The sequence below is a fragment of the Neoarius graeffei genome, chromosome 14 (assembly GCF_027579695.1).
Source record: "Neoarius graeffei isolate fNeoGra1 chromosome 14, fNeoGra1.pri, whole genome shotgun sequence".
NCBI classification, from domain to species: domain Eukaryota; kingdom Metazoa; phylum Chordata; class Actinopteri; order Siluriformes; family Ariidae; genus Neoarius; species Neoarius graeffei.
The window spans coordinates 64292727-64312080 of record NC_083582.1 but is presented as its reverse complement, the minus strand read 5'-3'; the positions used below and the strand labels follow the sequence as shown (position 1 = coordinate 64312080).

Genomic DNA, 19354 nt, shown 5'->3' with positions numbered 1-19354 from the left:
CATTGCATTCCGTTTTTATTTACAATTTGTACTTTGTCCCAACTTTTTTTGGAATCGGGGTTGTACAGCAGCTGGCATCCACAGTGTTGCATTACTGCCATCTACAGGTTTACCTTTGACCATGCACTGACAGTTCCATCATTCTGTCGCTAAACGAACAGCTGATCACACCGGGGTGCTCGCTGACTGCCGATATTTATTAGTTTGGTCCTGCATTTCCTTTCCTTCGTATATAACAACATTTTTTCTTCTCGCTTTCCGTTACTGTAGTCGGTCTTTCACAGTTCATTCACACACTCACATCCTCCATTTTTCTCTCCTGTTTCAAATTTGTATCCCACAATGCCTTGCGCAAACGGGGAAAGCCCACCACGTCATGCATGATGTAGTACCTTGAATTGGGTCATGGTGAAGCAGGAAAAAATAGCGGAGAATTTAGGACCACGTGGCCCTAAATTCATTAATCATTCTATTTTAAAAAAATAATAAAACTGGAAGCCTGTCATTTGAATCCAGTAGCTTTCGGTCCACTAAACAAAAATAATTGGGTGTCGGGAAAATTCTTTTCATGACCTAAACTTGAAAAATCTGAAAGGCGGTCTACCTTTAATATGACAGTTTTCCCAAAAATATTGTACGGCCTTCCAGTTCACGCTGCTAGTGTTTCAGATCTTACTGTTGTCCAATGCTTTTTAAAACGATGCTATAAGAGACGTTATATATCAATTAGTTTTAACATCTTGGAGCTTTTGGAGAAGTGTGACTGCCGCCTTTTTCATAAAATTAAAAATAGAGATCATTCTTTACATAACTTCGTTGCTAACTTAATATAAAGAATCATCTTTAGAAATAGAACCTGCATAAGACCCAAGATAAACACTGAACATTTTAAGAATAGTTTTTAATAGGTTAATATTTAAATATAATTTAGCGATATCATTTTTTTTGTTAATTTTGCAGTATTTTTCATAATTGTAATTAGTGTGCATTTTTAAAATTTACTTTAAATTGTATCATCTGATGTGTACTTTTATCTGATGAAATAAAGACATTTGACAAAGACAGCACCAAATAGGACTAAACACACTTCCTGTTCTCACCAGTTTGTAGTCCTCGAGCTCCTTGGGGTCGATGCCATTGGGATTCCAGATGTTTCCGTCAATCTCGGCAACACCCACGCATTTAGCACCGTAACGGTGGAGGTAACGCATAGAGTGCAAGCCGACATTTCCAAAACCCTGTGAAAGAAAAGAAATCCCTTGAAATAATGCTAGCTGCTTTTATTCTGTGTGATGCAGAGAGTAACTGCTATTGACAGGAACAGGAAGAAGAAAATGAATCATCTGTTCAGAAGCAGCAGGAGATGAAAATCAAATAAATATGCACTGTCTGAGGAAAAGGACTTAATTATTGGTCTCCGTATTATTTGAATTATTAGATGATGACAGACTACTGGGAGGCTTTTCAAAAACATCTTATTGGCCGATGAATCAGCATTTTCAGGCTTTTAAATGATCTCTGGTGCCACCATGTGTTCTCTAGGAGTTAAAGCAACCAATCAGATATAATTTCATTATCACTGCACTATAAGGGCAGTGAAATTCAGCTTACCAGAAAGTGTAATTTCGGGGAAGGTTTCAGCAATAGCTTCATGTGCGCAAATCTATATTACTGTTCACTGGGTCGTCCTCCTGCAATCCCTTCTCTGTATGTGTAATGTGTAACAGTAAATCTCAGACAGAATTTAATACAAGGTGATAATCCCCAAGCACCAGATAAGTCAGTGTGTAAAAAAGAGGGAAGATTAGGGATTTCTGCTTCACATCACAGTTCGCAGCAGATTTATCTCCAAAACATTTAAAAACAAATGTCAGTGGATGAAAGAAAAAGTCGCTGTTTGCTACTGCTCTCTGACTCGGATTCTTAATCTTGAGAAAAGACAACAGCTGGAGGAAGCATCATGTCTGATCCCAGCAGGAACCGAGAGTTATATCTCAAGCTGATGTTTAACTCTCTGTTCCTGTTTGGAACTCGTGAGCATTATAGGAACAATGATCAATTCAGTACAAAACTCTACATAATAACAATACATTTCTTGTACATTCCAAAAATGCACAAGAAATGCCCTTACACACACATGTGTAGTGGTTAGCACTGACACCTCACAGCAAGAAGGTTCTGGGTTCGAGCCCAGTAGCTGACGGGGGCCTTTCTGCGTGGAGTCCGCGTGGGTTTCCTCCACAGTCCAAAGACATGCAGGTTAGGCTAATTGGTGGCTCTAAATTGACCGTAGGTGTGAATGTGAGTGTGGATGGTTGTCTGTGTCTATGTGTCAGCCCTGTGATGACCTGGCAACTTGTCCAGGGTGTACCCCGCCTTTCGCCTGTAGTCAGCTGGGATAGGCTCCAGCTTGCCTGCGACCCTGTAGAACAGGATAAAGCGACTAGAGATAATGAGATGAGATAACTTAGTGTATGTTTGTATGTGAACAAGAAAAAAAAAATTCAAATAAAATTATATAATTTTTTAAATATCTCTAATGACCGATTGCACCACTTTGGGTGATTAACAGACTTCTTAAATTCGCAATATACAGTGCTTTTAAACCCTTCTTTCACTCTCTGTACCTGGATGATGAAGGTCTTATCAGCGAAGCCTGGGGTCAGTCCGAGTTTGCTCATGTAGGATGCCTCGTTGATGAAGTTCTCGATGCCGTGGAAAACTCCACGCCCTGTGGCTGACACTCTGCCGTGGATTCCTCCCTGGCTGATGGGTTTCCCCGTCACGCAGGCATGAGCGTTAATGTCCTTTACAGAGATAGATCAACACATTACGCCCATTAATATACAGTTATTAAAGCACATACAATTACAGCACTGAAACATGGCCGACCAAATTCGCTGCTCTACATGAGTACTTAAGATAACATTACTACAGTATAAGGCAACGGGTCTTACACTCAGATGAAATCCATGGTGGCTCTCTCAGGCTCTCAGTTAAACTCGTTAAACCATTCGTTACAAAGACAAGAACTTGCAAGAACTGCAAGTAATTCCATGACTGGGGTGCCATTTGTGTCTCAGTGATTTTACATTGACAAGTACGTAAAGCAAAGGTAAGAGACATTTTAAAAACATGCTGTAGGTGTTCTCATGCTTGAAACATCCTTTTCTACGAGTTACTTATAGGTTTTGAAAAAAATGGACATTTTATTTGCATCCCACAACATACACTCAACCCTGTTACCTGAAAACATTCACCCCTGTGAAATATTTTCACAAGTCCAAATTTCCTGAAGAGCATGGGAAGAAGAAAACCAAGTCCTCTTTCTTCCCCCCTTTATTCAAAATTATATTGTGATCCTTACCAATGAGGCCAAGTTGAAAGTAAAACCAGAGACATTATAAGGAAGGAGACGTCCCACTTTAAAAATCCTGAATAGAAACTGATTGGGGTGGTGGCACGGTGGTGTAGTGGTTAGCACTGTTGCCTCGCAGCAAGAAGGTCCGGGTTCGAGCCCCATGGCCGGCGAGGGCCTTTCTGTGCGGAGTTTGCATGTTCTCCCCGTGTCCGCGTGGGTTTCCTCCGGGTGCTCCGGTTTCCCCCACAGTCCAAAGACATGCAGGTTAGGTTAACTGGTGACTCTAAATTGACCGTAGGTGTGAATGTGAGTGTGAATGGTTGTCTGTGTCTATGTGTCAGCCCTGCGATGACCTTGCGACTTGTCCAGGGTGTACCCCACCTCTCGCCCATAGTCAGCTGGGATAAGCGCCATCTTGCCCGCGAACCTGCACAGGATAAGCGGCTACAGATAATGGATGGTGAAATCTATGGGAAAAGCCTGTAACAACAAAAATGGTGGTCGTATCGTATGCATGTATCATGCCAATCTCCCCAAAAAGCCAACCGTCTACCAAACCAGGAAGCATATTAAGCCAATTGTGTTGTTGCACTGATGCAAGCGAGCACTTGTGCATGCGTAGAAGTATAGCAACCTTGCGCTTGAGTAGTGGTAGTATAACAGGAGAAAAAGCTTTTTTAAAAACTTATTTTGGGCCAAAGTCACCAAACATATTAAGTGGTTTTTATCAGATTTGACTGGTGAATTTATGCATGCAGGTTCTATGCCCCAGTGGCCAATGAAAGTGCAGTTATGGCTCACTCCCCATTCATTTAGATAGGCACTTGACCTTGTTAGCCCCAATTAACTGCCCTGGTGTGTTACCAAGATGGCTGCCAAGTGGTGAGACTTGCCTATAAGGACTTTGGTTACTTTAAAGGAACAGTCCACCGTACTTCCATAACGAAATATGCTCTTATCTGAATTGAGACGAGCTGTTCCGTACCTCTCCGAGCTTGCGCGGCCTCCCAGTCAGTCAGACGCAGTCAGACGCGCTGTCACTCCTGTTAGCAATGTAGCTAGGCTCAGTATGGCCAATGGTATTTTTTGGGGCTGTAGTTAGATGCGACCAAACTCTTTCACGTTTTTCCTGTTTACATAGGTTTATATGACCAGTGATATGAAACAAGTTCAGTTACACAAATTGAAACATAGCAATTTTCTATGCTATGGAAAGTCCGCACTATAATGACAGGCGTACTAACACCTTCTGCGCGCTTCGGCAGCGCATTGATATCTGAGCTCCGTATCAATGCGCTGCCGAAGCGCGCAGAAGGTGTTAGTACGCCTGTCATTATAGTGCGGACTTTCCATAGCATAGAAAATCGCTACGTTTCAATTTGTGTAACTGAACTTGTTTCATGTCACTGGTCATATAAACCTATGTAAACAGGAAAAACGTGGAAGAGTTTGGTCGCATCTAACTACAGCCCCAAAAAATACCATTGGCCATGCTGAGCCTAGCTACATTGCTAACAGGAGTGACGGCGCGTCTGACTGCGTCTGACTGACTGGGAGGCCGCGCAAAACTCGGAGAGGTACGGAGCAGCTCGTCTCAATTCAGATAAGAGCATATTTCATTATGGAAGTACGGTGGACTGTTCCTTTAAAGTAAATTATCAGAATGTCCTTACCGTTTTCATGACATTTGCATGGATGCTAGTTAACACATTTTGTTCGTTTGCAAATTCTGTGCTAAGAAACTCAACATTTAGTTTCAACCATGTTACTAATTTAAGAGCAAATTGTAGCCACTGTCGGCAAAGAACTGAGAGATTATTGCATGACTTCTGACTGCATATTTTCTTTTATTAAACGTTGAAAAATTATTTTGAAACATTTGGGCAATTCTTCAGCAGAGAGGCCAAAATTATGAAATTATTAAGATTGCCTTAAAGCTAGACGGCCTTTCGATTTCATAAAATCGGTTCCCTCTGAAATTTGGTCATTGTGATACATGATTATTTCTGTAATATCTCACAAAATATCAGGCCATTCTGTGGCTGGGAAGTTATTTAATTCGAAGGGATTCCCGAGCAAATAATGTGCATGAAATCGCTCGCTTCATGCAGTCGAGCAGACAGAGGAAGTCCGTGTGCGCATGCGCAGGTTTACCTTTGACTGTGCACTGACAGTTACATCATTCTGTCGCTAAACAAACAGCTGATCACACCGAGGTGCGTTTCCTTTCCCTTGCAACATAAGGTCTTTTCTTCTCGCTTTCTGTTAGTGTCGTCGGTCTTTCACGTTTCATTCGCACACTCACGTCCTCCATTTTTCTCTCCCGTTTCAAATTTGTATCCCATAATGACTTGCGCGAACAGGGAAAGCCCACCATGTCATGCATGACGTACAGTAGTATCTTGAACTGGGTCATGGTGAAGCAGGAAAAAATAGCAGAGAATTTAGGGCCACATGGCCCTAAATTCAATAATTGTTCTATTTTTAAAAAAAACTAATAAAACTGGAAGTTGTGATTCGAATTCAGTCGCTTTCAGTCCACTAAACAAAAATAATTGGGTGTCGGGAAAATTCCTTTTATGACCTACACTTGAAAAATCTAAAAGGCAGTCTAGCTTTAACTTGTCAGCTCAGTGATATTGCTCAAGTATGGAATCTAAGGCAAAATGTACTGAAAACCACATTTAAAAATCATCATCACCCCAATTATAGCAATGTTGCTTCAGAGAAATCTTGGTTTGAATTTTAAGAAATTAAAGTTCCGTTTTTTTCTGACATAATTCCTTTACTGACTTTTCTTTCCTCATAAAAGATTTCGCGTTCAGAGTTAAACAGCCAATTTTCTGTTTAAGATCAAAAGATACTCCATACAGTGTGAAAGTTTTATTTAATGCCATTATCTTGAGTACTGCAACTAAAAAAAGTTACCATATTTTGCAGTGAATGTAATTCTGTTACCGAAGAACTACCCATTTTTATTTTTAAAACGTTACCAGGGCTAAATTGCACGCCAATCCTTGAATCATCTGTGCACTACTGATCAAATGTGACAGTCAGCTAAAAGCAGGGCTATTTCCTGAAGGAAAGGTTATTATATACATGTGGAATGGGTCTATTCACATAACATCACTCTTTACAACCATGGTGAGCAGAAACTGAAGACTGGAAAAAGACACCGTGATTTTTTTTCCTCATCTTCAACTGACCAGTTTGGGTGAGCCTGTACCCATGATGGCCTCAGATTCCTGTTCTTGGCTGACAGGTGTGAAACCTGATCTGGTTTTCTGCTGTTGTCGCCCATCCACCTCAAGGTTTGATGTTCTGTACATGCTGAGGTGCTTTTCTGCTCACCATGGTTGTAAAGAGTGATGAGTTACTATATCTTTCCTGGCAGCTCGAACCAATCAGGCCATTTTCCTCTGACCTCTCTTACGCATCAACAAGGTGTTTCCACATACAGGACTGTCACTCACTCATGCGATGTTTTTTGTTTTTCGCACAGCTGTGTAAATCTAGAGATAGGGTTGTGTGAAAATCCCAGGAGATCAGCAGGTTATGAAACAAACCAGCCCATCTGGCATGTCACGGTTAAAGTCGCAGAGATCGCATGTTTCCCCATTCTGATGTTTGATGATAGTTTATACATTATTCTTTAATTGTCATTCATTTATTCCAAGCTGGCCGATATGACAATAAATCTATCACAATATGATCACACCAAACACTACGAGTATTATAGGTTCTGTCAGTACTTTAACACAGACCACAGTTACTCACAGTTGACTGGGCGTCTCAATCTAAATTTTGTGCCATTTTTTCACTTGTTAGCTAACCTAAATGCTATGATACATACAAGAGTCATGAGTCGTGATATATTTTGGTCATATCGGCCACCGGTAATTTTATTTATTCACTCTTTTTACCCCTCTACTAGTGCTTGTAACACACATTCCTTTTTAAAAGCTGCTCACTCAAACCTGGATCAACTCCAGCCAACTCAGATTCTTTCCACAGAATCATTAAATGACTTATTGTTCACCTGTGGGGCAGCGTCACACTGTCTCTCTGCCATTTCAAATAAAGGAACACTTTCACAGATAAACATTACTAACAGTCATCTAATCTTCCAGGTCTAATCTGTCGGAAATCAGGTCTTTGAAAGAAGTTAAAAATAATCTGGAAATATTTGTATACAAGCAAGGACCACATCGCTATTAAAAATACCAAAGGGCACGAAGAAGCCATCCACGTTGTATCTGGGACACGTCCTATTCAGAAGCCGAGCTGAACAATGGCCCTTATTGTTCATGTGAGTCAACTGACTGCACAAGCAATGCAAGTTTATCCTGTGCACAATGATGGCTCAAGTGTGAATAAAACACATCACACATTCAATCTATCTGGATAAACAGAGGAAATCCAAAATATCTCTCTGCACTAAAGAGATTACATGAAGTGGCACATGATGCAAGTGAATCGCTTGTGCCGGCTTCATTCTATTCAAGCAGAGCGAAAGAATAAACGACAGACGTTTATTTTCCTCTCCATTGCTGAGCTGAGCACAGAGACACATCGTGCTCTGAAATACATCCAGTTACTGTTCTGCATGCTTCAGTTTTTGCATGCTAATTGGAAATTGTGCTTTGTTAAAAGGAAAGTTTTTCCAAGATGTCATAGCAACCGTGCATGAACTCTGTATGAGAACCGGAGAAGGACCTTGAAAAAAAAAAAACGTCTATGGAAAGAAAATGACAAAAAGGAAAGGATTCAACGAAGAAAAGGTTTGTCATGCTAATGCACGCTCGAGCCTGGCTCAGCTCGAGCACCTTGCTCTCATTCGGGCTTCAGGGAGGACAAGCTCTTCGCTCTGCCACCCGGCTTCGGGGAGGGCGTCATCACTCCAGTGCCCATGCCAAGATCCAAGCCCAGGTCCTAGTCCATGCTAATGCCAGTACCCATGCCAAGATCAAAGCCCATGCTCCAGTCCATGTCTGTGCTAACTTTGGTGCCACGATCCAAGTCCATGCCCATGCCAAGATTTAGGTCCATGACCATGTCAAGGTCAGAGTCCAAGCCCTGAGTCATGCCTGAGTCCATGTCCATGCCAACGCCTGTGTCCATGCCCATGCCGATGCCAGGGTCCATGCCCATGCTCAAACCTAGAGTCATGCCCAGGTCCATGCCCATTTTCAAATTCATGCCCATGCTGACACCAGGGCCCATGCTCAAGCCCAGAGTCATGCCTGAGTCCATGCCAATGCCTGAGTCCATGCTTATGCCCATTTTTAAATTCATGCCCATGTTAATGCCAGGGTCCTTGTGCATGCTCAAGCCCAGAGTCATGCCTGAGTCCATGCCCATGCTGACACCTGTGTCCATGCCCATGCCGATGCCAGGGTCCATGCCCATGCTCAAACCTAGAGTCATGCCCAGGTCCATGCCCATTTTCAAATTCATGCCCATGCTGACACCAGGGCCCATGCTCAAGCCCAGAGTCATGCCTGAGTCCATGCCAATGCCTGAGTCCATGCTTATGCCCATTTTTAAATTCATGCCCATGCTAATGCCAGGGTCCTTGTGCATGCTCAAGCCCAGAGTCATGCCTGAGTCCATGCCCATGCTGACACCTGTGTCCATGCCCATGCCGATGCCAGGGTCCATGCCCATGCTCAAACCTAGAGTCATGCCCAGGTCCATGCCCATTTTCAAATTCATGCCCATGCTGACACCAGGGCCCATGCTCAAGCCCAGAGTCATGCCCAGGTCCATGCCAATGCCCATTTTTAAATTCATGCCCATGCTAATGCCAGGGTCCTTGTGCATGCTCAAGCCCAAAGTCATGCCTGAGTCCATGTCCATGCCAACGCCTGTGTCCATGCCCATGCCGATGCCAGGGTCCATGCCCATGCTCAAACCTAGAGTCATGCCCAGGTCCATGCCCATTTTCAAATTCATGCCCATGCTGACACCAGGGCCCATGCTCAAGCCCAGAGTCATGCCTGAGTCCATGCCAATGCCTGAGTCCATGCTTATGCCCATTTTTAAATTCATGCCCATGCCAACGCCAGGGTCCATGCTCAAGCCCACGTCTATGTCTGAAGCCATGTCTTGTCCGGAGCCCATGTCCAAGTCCATGCCTGAAACCACAGTCCAAGTCCAAGTCCATGCCTAGGCTGAAGCCTGAGTCCAAGTCCAAGCCAAGTCCAGAGTCCGAGTCCATGCCTAGTTCAGAGCCTGAGTGCAAGTCCATGTTTAGTCTGGAGCCTGAATTCATGTCTATGCCCAGTCTGGACCTTGAGTCCAAGCCCAGACCGGAACCCAAGCCTCAGTCTGTGTCCTTGTCCCTGCTCAAGGCCTGACCCGAGCCCAAGCCCCTGCCCCAGCCCAGGTTCTGGTGCCACGTCTGCCCAGAGCCTGAGCGGAGCTCAAAGGGGACGGCTCCTTATGGCAGGCCCTTTCCCCCGAGGCACCCCAAGGAAGACTTCAGCTCCCAGAGGGAGCTCTTGGGGGGGTCCTGTCATGCCTTCGCGCACTCGAGCCTGGCTCAACTCGAGCGCCCCACTCTCGTTCATGGAGTACATTGCATGTGCCTTTGGGAAGATTCATCACTGCTAACACGCAACTGGCACACTCACTTGAAGTATTGGGTAAGATTAGGGATAAAATTAGCTGATGTTTAACGTCATTAAAATTCTGTAAATCTGCTTTGTGACAATGTCTATTGTTAAAAACGCTATAAAAATAAACTTTATTGTTTTGTGTCTCTGTCACGTTTGTTCCTGATCATGTTTAGTACTCTGTTTATGACTCTGGTTTATGTTCTGGTTTGAGGGCTCTGCTTTCTGTTTCAGTTTTGTTTGTCCAAGTTTTCATTTCTCTGACCTTGCCTCACATTTGTAAATAGCTCGTGCCTGTAAAATAAACATCTTCCCTGCAATTACACCTGTCTCTACGCCGATTTCCTGATAAGGTTTACATTAGGGGTGGCAGAAATATCACATCTTGATACATTAAAACATTTTTTGCAATGCACAACTGCAGTAAAATAAAAAAAAAAGTATTAATATTTCTCAGATAATTTGCCTCTTTACAAAGAGGCTCCAGGCTTAAAATAAGCAAAATGATCAAGATTGAAACTCGTAAAAATTTTTGGAAATGCTTATTTGGTGTCATTATCTTCAGATGAATGAATAACTTAATTCATGCCAGCTGCTGTTCTCCATCAGTGGCTGTACCGTCGTTAATGTTCCAAGCAATTCACTAATAGAAATGGTAATATGAACACATGCTGCCTGGAGGCACATTTTAAAGGTCTGTTTATTCAGACAGAAATCTATGAGGCAAACATTACAAAGCCTGTTTGACAAAGCCAGCGTTAATATGTACAGTGCTCTCCACGATTGTCACACCCTGTAAAGATTAGTAAAAAGGGTTAGAAAAAAAATCCACCTTTTGGTGAAGTCGCTTCATATCACACTGGAAAAAAAAAAAAAAAGAGAAAACTCCAGCCTTTAATTTAAATACGTTTATGCAGATAAAAGCAATTCCCTCATCAAGAAATAATTATTTTCAACAATTGTAACACTTTTTTTTTAACAATTTGTAATTGTTAAATTGTACATGTTTGAGTTGATTGGAGTGTGTAGGAACTTTCAAGCTGTAATCCATGACTTCCTGATTAACTGGGGTACAAATATGAGGTGACACAGAGGCCACATTCCCATACCCTGTTTCCAAAATCACTCACTACTCCCTATACAGGGAATTACTGTATAGAGGACTATATAGTGAGCTCGCTGGTAAAATGAAAAAAAATGCTTTCGGACACTAGTCCGTCGTGCTGGTATTTACGTCATTACTGTCGCACAATTAAAACGTGCCAGATCAGTCGGCTGGTGGGTTTTCAAAATAATAAATACATGCATGTGTTTTTGTGATAAATCCATATTATACTGAGCGCATTTCCCACATTAATCAATACAAAGTACCTGCATCTTTCAGATTAAAAAAAAAAAAACCAAGGCTGAATACTTTCTTCGTTGCCACTGCCTTTTATTAAATTAAATTTGAGACTTTTAATTTGATTTCTTTCAGCGCGACCACAATGCATGATGGGACATATTGCTTGGTTAGCGACAGAGGTGGAAAAACCCGGGTGCAGAAAGTAAAAACCCTGCCACATTTTTGCTCCAGCCAATTCAATGAACCAGCTGATCCTAATTACCACATCCCCTAAGCCAGGTTGATGAGCTAATTGGTGAAATCACCTGTGTTGAGAGCACAGGCAGAAGGAAAACCTAAGCAGGACTTTTACTTTGTCAATCCAGTTTTTCCACCTCTGGTTAGCGACCATCGGTTGTACGCTACTTTTCATGATGCACTGTGGAATACTTTGAGCACACTACATAGGGTGTAAATAATCCTCACTATCTTTTCGGACAGCACTACAAAATGGTGTCCCCACTATATAGTGCCCTATATAGTGAATAGGGAGCGATTTCGGACACAGGGTTAGTCATCCATCAATATGGGAAAGATAAAAGAAAAACACAAATCAAATGAGGGAGAAGTGTGTTGACCTTCATTAGTCAGGGAATGGTTATAAAAAATAGCTGAAAAACTCGCCTGAAAATGTCCATTTCTACTGTTTGGACAATAATAAAAAACTGGACACCAACTGGAACTGTTGCCTGGAAGAGGACTCAAGTTTATTTTGCCCCTATGTACAGTGAGGAGGAGGGTAAGAGAGGCAAAAAATCCCCAAAGATCACTGTTGGTGAATTACAAGAAACAGTAAAATCTTGGTTTCCAAATCTCCAAAAGCACCATCAGCTGCCACCTCCATGCCAAAAGATTATTTGGAAGGTTTGCCAGAAAAAAGCCTTTTCTGTCAGTTAACCACAAACATAAGCACCTGAAGTTTTCGATACGCTGCTACAACTTTGACTGGAATCGTGTTCTCTGGTCCGATGAACCAAAAATTGAGCTTTTGGGCAAAAAACACTCAAGGTGGGTTTGGTGTAAAAAGAAGGACGGCTATAATGAAAAGAACCTGATCCCAGCTGGAAAAAATGGTGGAAGTTCAGTGATGTTTTTCAGCTGCTTTTCCTCCAAAGGCCCTGGAAACCTTGTTTGGATACATGGCATCATGGAGTCCATGAAATACCAGGACATTTTAAATCAGAATCTGGCTACTTCTGCCAGGAGACTAAAACTGGGTCGTCATTGGTTCTTCCAGCAGGACAATGATCTGAACCATGTGTCCAAATCAACACAAAAATGGTTAGCTGAGCACAGAATCAAGCTTCTGCCATGGCCATCTCAGTCCCATGACCTGAACCCCAGTGAAAACCTGTGGGATGAGCTGAAGAGGAGAGAGCGCAAGAGAAGGTCTCGGACTCTGGATGATGTGGAGAGATTGTGTAAAGAGGAATGGACTCAGATGCCCTGCTTTGTATCTCCAACCTTATTAAATGTTATAGGAGAAAATAGAGTGCTGTTTTACTGCCAAAGGGAGGTTGTGCAAAGTATTAAATGAGGGGTGCCAATAATAGTGGCACGTGTTTTTGTTGAAAACAATTATTTCTTGAGAGATTTGTTTTGGGGCGGCACGGTGGTGTAGTGGTTAGCGCTGTCGCCTCACAGCAAGAAGGTCCGGGTTCGAGCCCCGTGGCCGGCGAGGGCCTTTCTGTGTGGAGTTTGCATGTTCTCCCCGTGTCCGCGTGGGTTTCCTCCGGGTGCTCCGGTTTCCCCCACAGTCCAAAGACATGCAGGTTAGGTTAACTGGTGACTCTAAATTGACCGTAGGTGTGAATGTGAGTGTGAATGGTTGTCTGTGTCTATGTGTCAGCCCTGCGATGACCTGGCGACTTGTCCAGGGTGTACCCCGCCTTTCGCCCGTAGTCAGCTGGGATAGGCTCCAGCTTGCCTGAGACCCTGTAGAACAGGATAAAGCGGCTAGAGATAATGAGATGAGATTTGTTTTTCTCTGAACAAAATTATTTCATTTAAAGGCTAGATTTTTCTAATTTTTTTCAGTATGAGATGAAACTACTTCACTACAAGGTGGATTTTTTTAAACTAATCCTTTTTACTAATCTTTACAAGGGATGCCAATAATCATGGAGGGCACTGTATAAATGACTAACTGTCAGGTGAAAGAGCTTTTCCGCTTAGGCAAACCTGGATCTGAAACACTGTTTGCTGGTGATTTGTATGATGTACAAACATCCTTAACAATTACACCTCCTTTGCAAACTCTTACACTGGCTTAGCAAGCTCTAAAGTGAGAAAAGTGCAAAAAGGTCAGCATCAAGAGGCTTAAAAAAGTTCTATGTAACGTACGGTACATATTCCTGCATAGTGACTTACAGTGTGAGCAATAGTGTTAGCGTAAGTATCAGCGATCCAGGACATCTCCCTCTCGCCGGTACTCATGTCGGGGGCAGGGACATCAATACCCGGTCCTGAGAGGAGACAGAAAGGGAAGTTGAGATGCTTCATTATAAACTGACAGCTACACAAGAGCAGCACAGAGGTGCTGAGGTACGTTATGAATACACACACACACACAGCCCATGTGAAGAGGTATGCCAGGTACACTCACAGTACAAACAAAGGCAACATGAGTGCATGTCAGTTTCATTGTGCAGGATGAAAGAACTCATTTGTGGTTAAATTACTACTCTTATTACTCACTTCTTTAATTAAATCAACAAGTCATATAAATCATTTAAAGCAGATACGCAGAACCATGGCCTCACTTTTCATTTATAAACGCCTTGAGACCTCAAGAATGGCATATGAATAGTTTTAAGCGTGAACAATAAATCTAATATAGTAATTTTTACGATTAAAGTGATTCATATAGGTAGCGGTCTGAGTGAATGACCTTGGCGTCCGTGACGTCACAGCAGGAAGGCTATCGGTCTCATCGCCATTTCCGCTATACTAAAACACAGAGCTGATTGTAACTCCGATCCTCCATTTTGAGCTAATTTATCGCCATGCCATGTAGATGTGTTGCTGGCGGGTGCAGCAACACGACAGAAGGTAGATTTACGTTGCATTCATGGCCCAAGAATGTTCAAACTGCAAAGATTTGGACGCGTTTTGCGAGAAGTTCACGGGCACATTGGGCATCTATGAAGTGGTCTCTCCTCTGCTCTGCACATTTTACTGAAGACTTGTATGAGACCTCTGATCTGTTGAGGAGCGATGGCTATAATCCCGTACTGAAAGAGGGTGCAGTACCAACAATTAAAGAAAAATAAAACTATAAGAAAAGGAAAGTAAGTTCAGTTGTACCAGTTCTCCTGGAGTGTGAGCCGAGGGTTGCTGCTAAAACCCAGGACAGAATGGGACACATTATCGCTCGGGCAGTGACCTCCCTGCGGTTGTTGGTAAAACCGGTGACGACCCGTCATGTCCTGGGTTTTAGTAATTGCCTGAGCTGAGCAGTAGTGGCGGAGTACACAGTATGGAGAAAATGGAGGATGAGTGGACCAGCCGTCTGATTTCTCCGCTGGATATGCTTGCCGCAGCAGCAATTTCTCGCCCTTACGTGGACGAAGCGAATGAACGGAGAACTGAATGAACAACTGAAAGTCAGATTGTTTCAAAACAATCAGCCACAAGATCGGCCTTCAAGAAGCGAGAACACAGACAGGTAAGCTCCGACTCTCATTTGGATACAAAATAACACTACTCGTTGTTTACCTGCATTTACACTACGTTCAGACTGCAACCTGAAACAACCCATATCTGATTTGTTGTGAAATCCGATTTTTTTTGTTAGGCCGTTCACATTACCAATTATATGAGACTTGTATGCGATCTCCAATATGAACGGAAAACGACCCAAAAGTGCCCCGCATGCGCAAATTGACACGTAATAAGCACATCTACGTAATACGTAAACAAAAAAAAAAGCGCACTCTTCAAGTTTGCAAGTAAAGAATGGAGATGAGGCGAGACCTGGCGATGTGGTTTTTGTGGTGGCGGCGGAACTCACACAATAATCTGATTAATGTGGGCAGCAGACTAATGAGACCGAAGGTGTCAAATTACTGGAAATTTCCAGAACAATCTTGTAATACAGGATGGTTTAAGTTATAAATCAGTTATAGAAACTGTTTTATTTAATCAGGTTAACAGATCAACATCCAGGTCCCTACCAAATCCACCATTAGCTTGATCAGTTCTATAAAAGTCTATTTAAATTCTGAAAACTGTACAAATGTTGTTGTTTTCCACCAAAGAGGCAGGATTAGCCAACGCAGAATAGTGACGTTTGTCTCTTGTTGATGACGTGTAGGTCGCATGAATGTGACCTGTCCGGTCAGACTGCAGTCGCATGTGAAAATAACGGATATGCATCGGAATTAGGACCACATATCCAAGCGGCCTGGGTCGCATGTGAAAAAATCGGATATGTGTCATTCAGATTGTCAATAACAAATCGGATACAGGTCGCATATGGGCAAAAAAAATCGGATATGGGTCGTTTCAGGGTGCAGTCTGAACGTAGTTATAGATTAATACATGTAACTTGTATTGTGCGTTTAAGTTACCAGTATAAGATTATTTAATTTGCTTCAGAATGTGATTGTCTCAGTTCATCTGATTATTTAATGAGCCTTTTACGTTTTATCAGTGAAAATGCATTCATGTACATGTATGTTGCATAAGTTATAACACCCATCCTGTTTTAATGAGAGTCAACCCACAATCAATGGAGTCAAATCAGTCTTAGTTGAGCAAGTCGGTAATGGAATTTCTTACTTTCACCGTAAATTTTTATTGATATAACTTTGGTCTACAGCTGTCAAAGGCCTCGGCCTTAAAACCAGTTCCTGCTGTGACGTCACACACTCAGGGCTGGCTGGCTCAGTGAGGCAGCTCGAATGCCAACCTTGCGGTCGATTTTAACTCTCAAAAAATATATATATTTTTTATTCCCATTTATGCAGCATAGAAGAATCAAGGATGGAGATACTATCCACTCAGAAATGTATTTAAAAATAAAGGTTCTGCGTATCTCCTTTAAGGTGACACATTATACCCCTTTTCTACAAGTTGACACAGTTCCCTGAGGTCTTAATGAAATGTCTGACATGCTTTGGTCAAAATACCACAAGGATAAAGCACCACAGCTCCTTTCTCACCCTGTCTAAACAGCTCTGTTCAGAATGGCTGATTTGAGTGCCTGTTCCTTTAAATGATAACGAGCCACTGCTCATCCCACCCACCTCTTCCACCAGCCAATCAGGTGGCACTTTCCTTATCACTATCCTTGACTTGCAAGTGACGTCAAAGCAAAATAGAAACCTGGATGTCAGCCATATTGGTGGATATACAAATTTGGGGTCAAGCGACATTCCATACAAAAAAAAAAATGTAGTCACGTGTGTGCAACTCTCTTTGTTTTTCCACTGCTTTAAGCGTTCTTTTAGCTCTGCCATATCTGTACGCTGTATATGGTTGTGGTCACAACAGTACTCGTGACTGTGGCGCATTCCGATTTTTTAAAATTCCATCTGTGATTCGGAAAGAGGGCGAGGAAACTCTGAGGCTTAGTACGGAGAGGAGACGAGCACGGCTGAACAACATCGGCAGGGCTGATCTAACAGAGGCTAAAACCAAAATAGCTCGTGTTTGCAGTAATCATTTTATCTCAGGTGAGATTCAAAAGCTTTCTCGATAATCTCATGGAAGAATTTTTTCTTATTGGTAGAATTTTGCTATAAAATGAGCGTTCTCTTGTCATGGTTATAATTTTAACACGTGTATTACCATTTCACTTTTAGGAGCGCCAGCAAAATTATACGATAGAAACAATCCAGACTGGGCACCCACTCAGAAAATGGGCTGCGTTTCGTCGACTTGACTCTTCGGCATCCAAACCAGATAGAACGCGATATCTGGGTACTTGATGGTCGGTAGAAGCGTCTTATCTTCAGAAAAGTCTGACTTTTTAAAAATAATACAGGTCAAAACCACACAATTCTATCTTCTCTTTGTATCGAATTTTCACTCAAGCATTCAAATCATCGTAATACTGAGAAAATTCAGCATTGTTTACAGACACGCTTTCAGCGGCTGCCGTCCTAGTTGCTTTGTATGTCTACCAACATGGCGGACGCTCATGACGTGGCACATTTTGATCACGTGGTTGCAAATCATCTATTCATTCACAAAGGCAGGTCTCAAGCTACTTAGATGAAGGGGCGGTGTAATTCTAATGTAATGACACAGAAAGGGGAGCTAAATCTGAACAGATTGTTGAAGCACGTTCTCTGCAATAGGCCGCCTAAATGTCTTATTTCAGAGTTTCTGGGCTGAAATTCACTCCAGATACCCACATGTATGTGTACAAGGACTGAAAAAGTGAGTTTTTCATATTACACATGTCCCCTTTCATATAAGTTGCTTATATTTATAATATAGAAGTAATACACTGAATAAATAAGATCAACTGTGAGCTACTGCTCACTTGCGTATCCCCGCACTCTCGCTTATATCAGAAAGCAAGCAATAGAAGGAATAGGACACTTAATATGAATGCTGACTTCAACAAATAATTAACCCTGAAACAAGAAAGTAAAGAGCAGCTGTGATTTGTAGTTGCTGAGAAAAGTGTTATAAAAATTTTGTAAATCCACGCTATATGTTTCGTAAATATATTCAGTCAGTAAATAGGAAGTCGATATGGGACAGACCGGAAATCGGTACACACGGTATAGAACCCCAAGCTGAAGTTTGGTACCAAATATCGAGCAGTTGTGATTTGTAGTTGCTGAGAAAAGTGTTACGAAAATTTTGTAAATCCATCCTATGTCTCGTAAATACATTAAATCGGTAAACAGGAAATCATTCATCATTCTGGACTACGCCCTTCACAAAGCCATCACCGGGAGAGAGGCGGAACTTGGTCTCACGTTAACTCCGCGCAGGTCGCGCAGGCACCCGGCAAAGGTGTTTGCAGATCTCGAATATGCCGACGACATTGTTCTACTATCTAACGATGTCTTACAGGCTCAGAGACTGCTGACGCTCGTGGAGGAGGAGGAGTGTCGCCAGATCGGACTCACTGTCAATGAGCAGAAGACCAAAGTGATGTCTTTCAATGTCCCCACAACTCCTCTAGTGACGACAAACGGCAGCCCTTTGGAGGAAGTAGCCGACTTCAAATACCTAGGCTCCTGGGTCAGCTACACGAGTCGTGATATGAAGGTGCGCAAGGCACTCGCTTGGAGAGCCCTAAACGATATGAAGGCTGTCTGGAAATCAAGCATGCCACAAGATCTCAAGATCAAACTCTTCCGCCCCACCGTGGAACTCATACTTCTATATGGAAGCGAGTGCTGGGCACTGAATACATCCCTTCAGAAGTCGCTGGACGGCTCATACACCCGCATGTTGCGAGTTGTATTGAACGTCAACTGGCAGGACCATATCTCCAACAAAGTCCTATATGGCGACCTGCCCAAGATCACAGACAAGGTTGCCTGGCGCAGGCTTGGCCTTGCAGGCCACTGTTTCCGCCACAGCGATCTGCCAGCAAGCCATCTAGTTTTGTGGGAGCCAACCCACGGCTCTCGCCGGCCTGGACGCCCAGTAACAACATTCTTGGACACTTTGAAGGGGGACACAGGGGCGGCCGACATTGCCGAGCTAGCCAACTGTATGCTGGATCGTGAGAATTGGACAGCTAGGTGTGCAGCTCGGCTGAGGCTGCCCTGATGATGATGACGGTAAACAGGAAGTTGATGTGTGACAGACCTGAAAACGGTATACATGGTATAGAACCCCAAGCTAAAGTTTGGTACCAAGTGGCTATGATTTGTGGTTGCTGAGAAAAAGGGTGTTTCGGCTGGACGGAGATACGGACGGATGGACAAGAGGTAAACCAGGACTGTATATACACCCCCCTTCAGAGTGGGGATATATTAAACAATCATGGCACCACAATAAGTAGTCAAGTTGTAAAAT

General features: G+C 42.8%; 1 protein-coding gene across 1 annotated transcript in view; it reads right to left on the bottom strand.

Annotated features, from left to right (window-relative positions):
* Positions 1-19354, bottom strand: part of glud1b (glutamate dehydrogenase 1b) — a 62988-nt gene that overhangs the window by 20810 nt on the left and 22824 nt on the right. Inside the window, exons 5-7 of the mRNA XM_060940232.1 lie at positions 13733-13827; positions 2628-2807; positions 1101-1238 (exon numbers count right to left, since the gene is read on the bottom strand). Of these exons, the coding sequence (XP_060796215.1) occupies positions 1101-1238; positions 2628-2807; positions 13733-13827 (413 nt within the window). The remainder of the gene's footprint in view (positions 1-1100; positions 1239-2627; positions 2808-13732; positions 13828-19354) is intronic.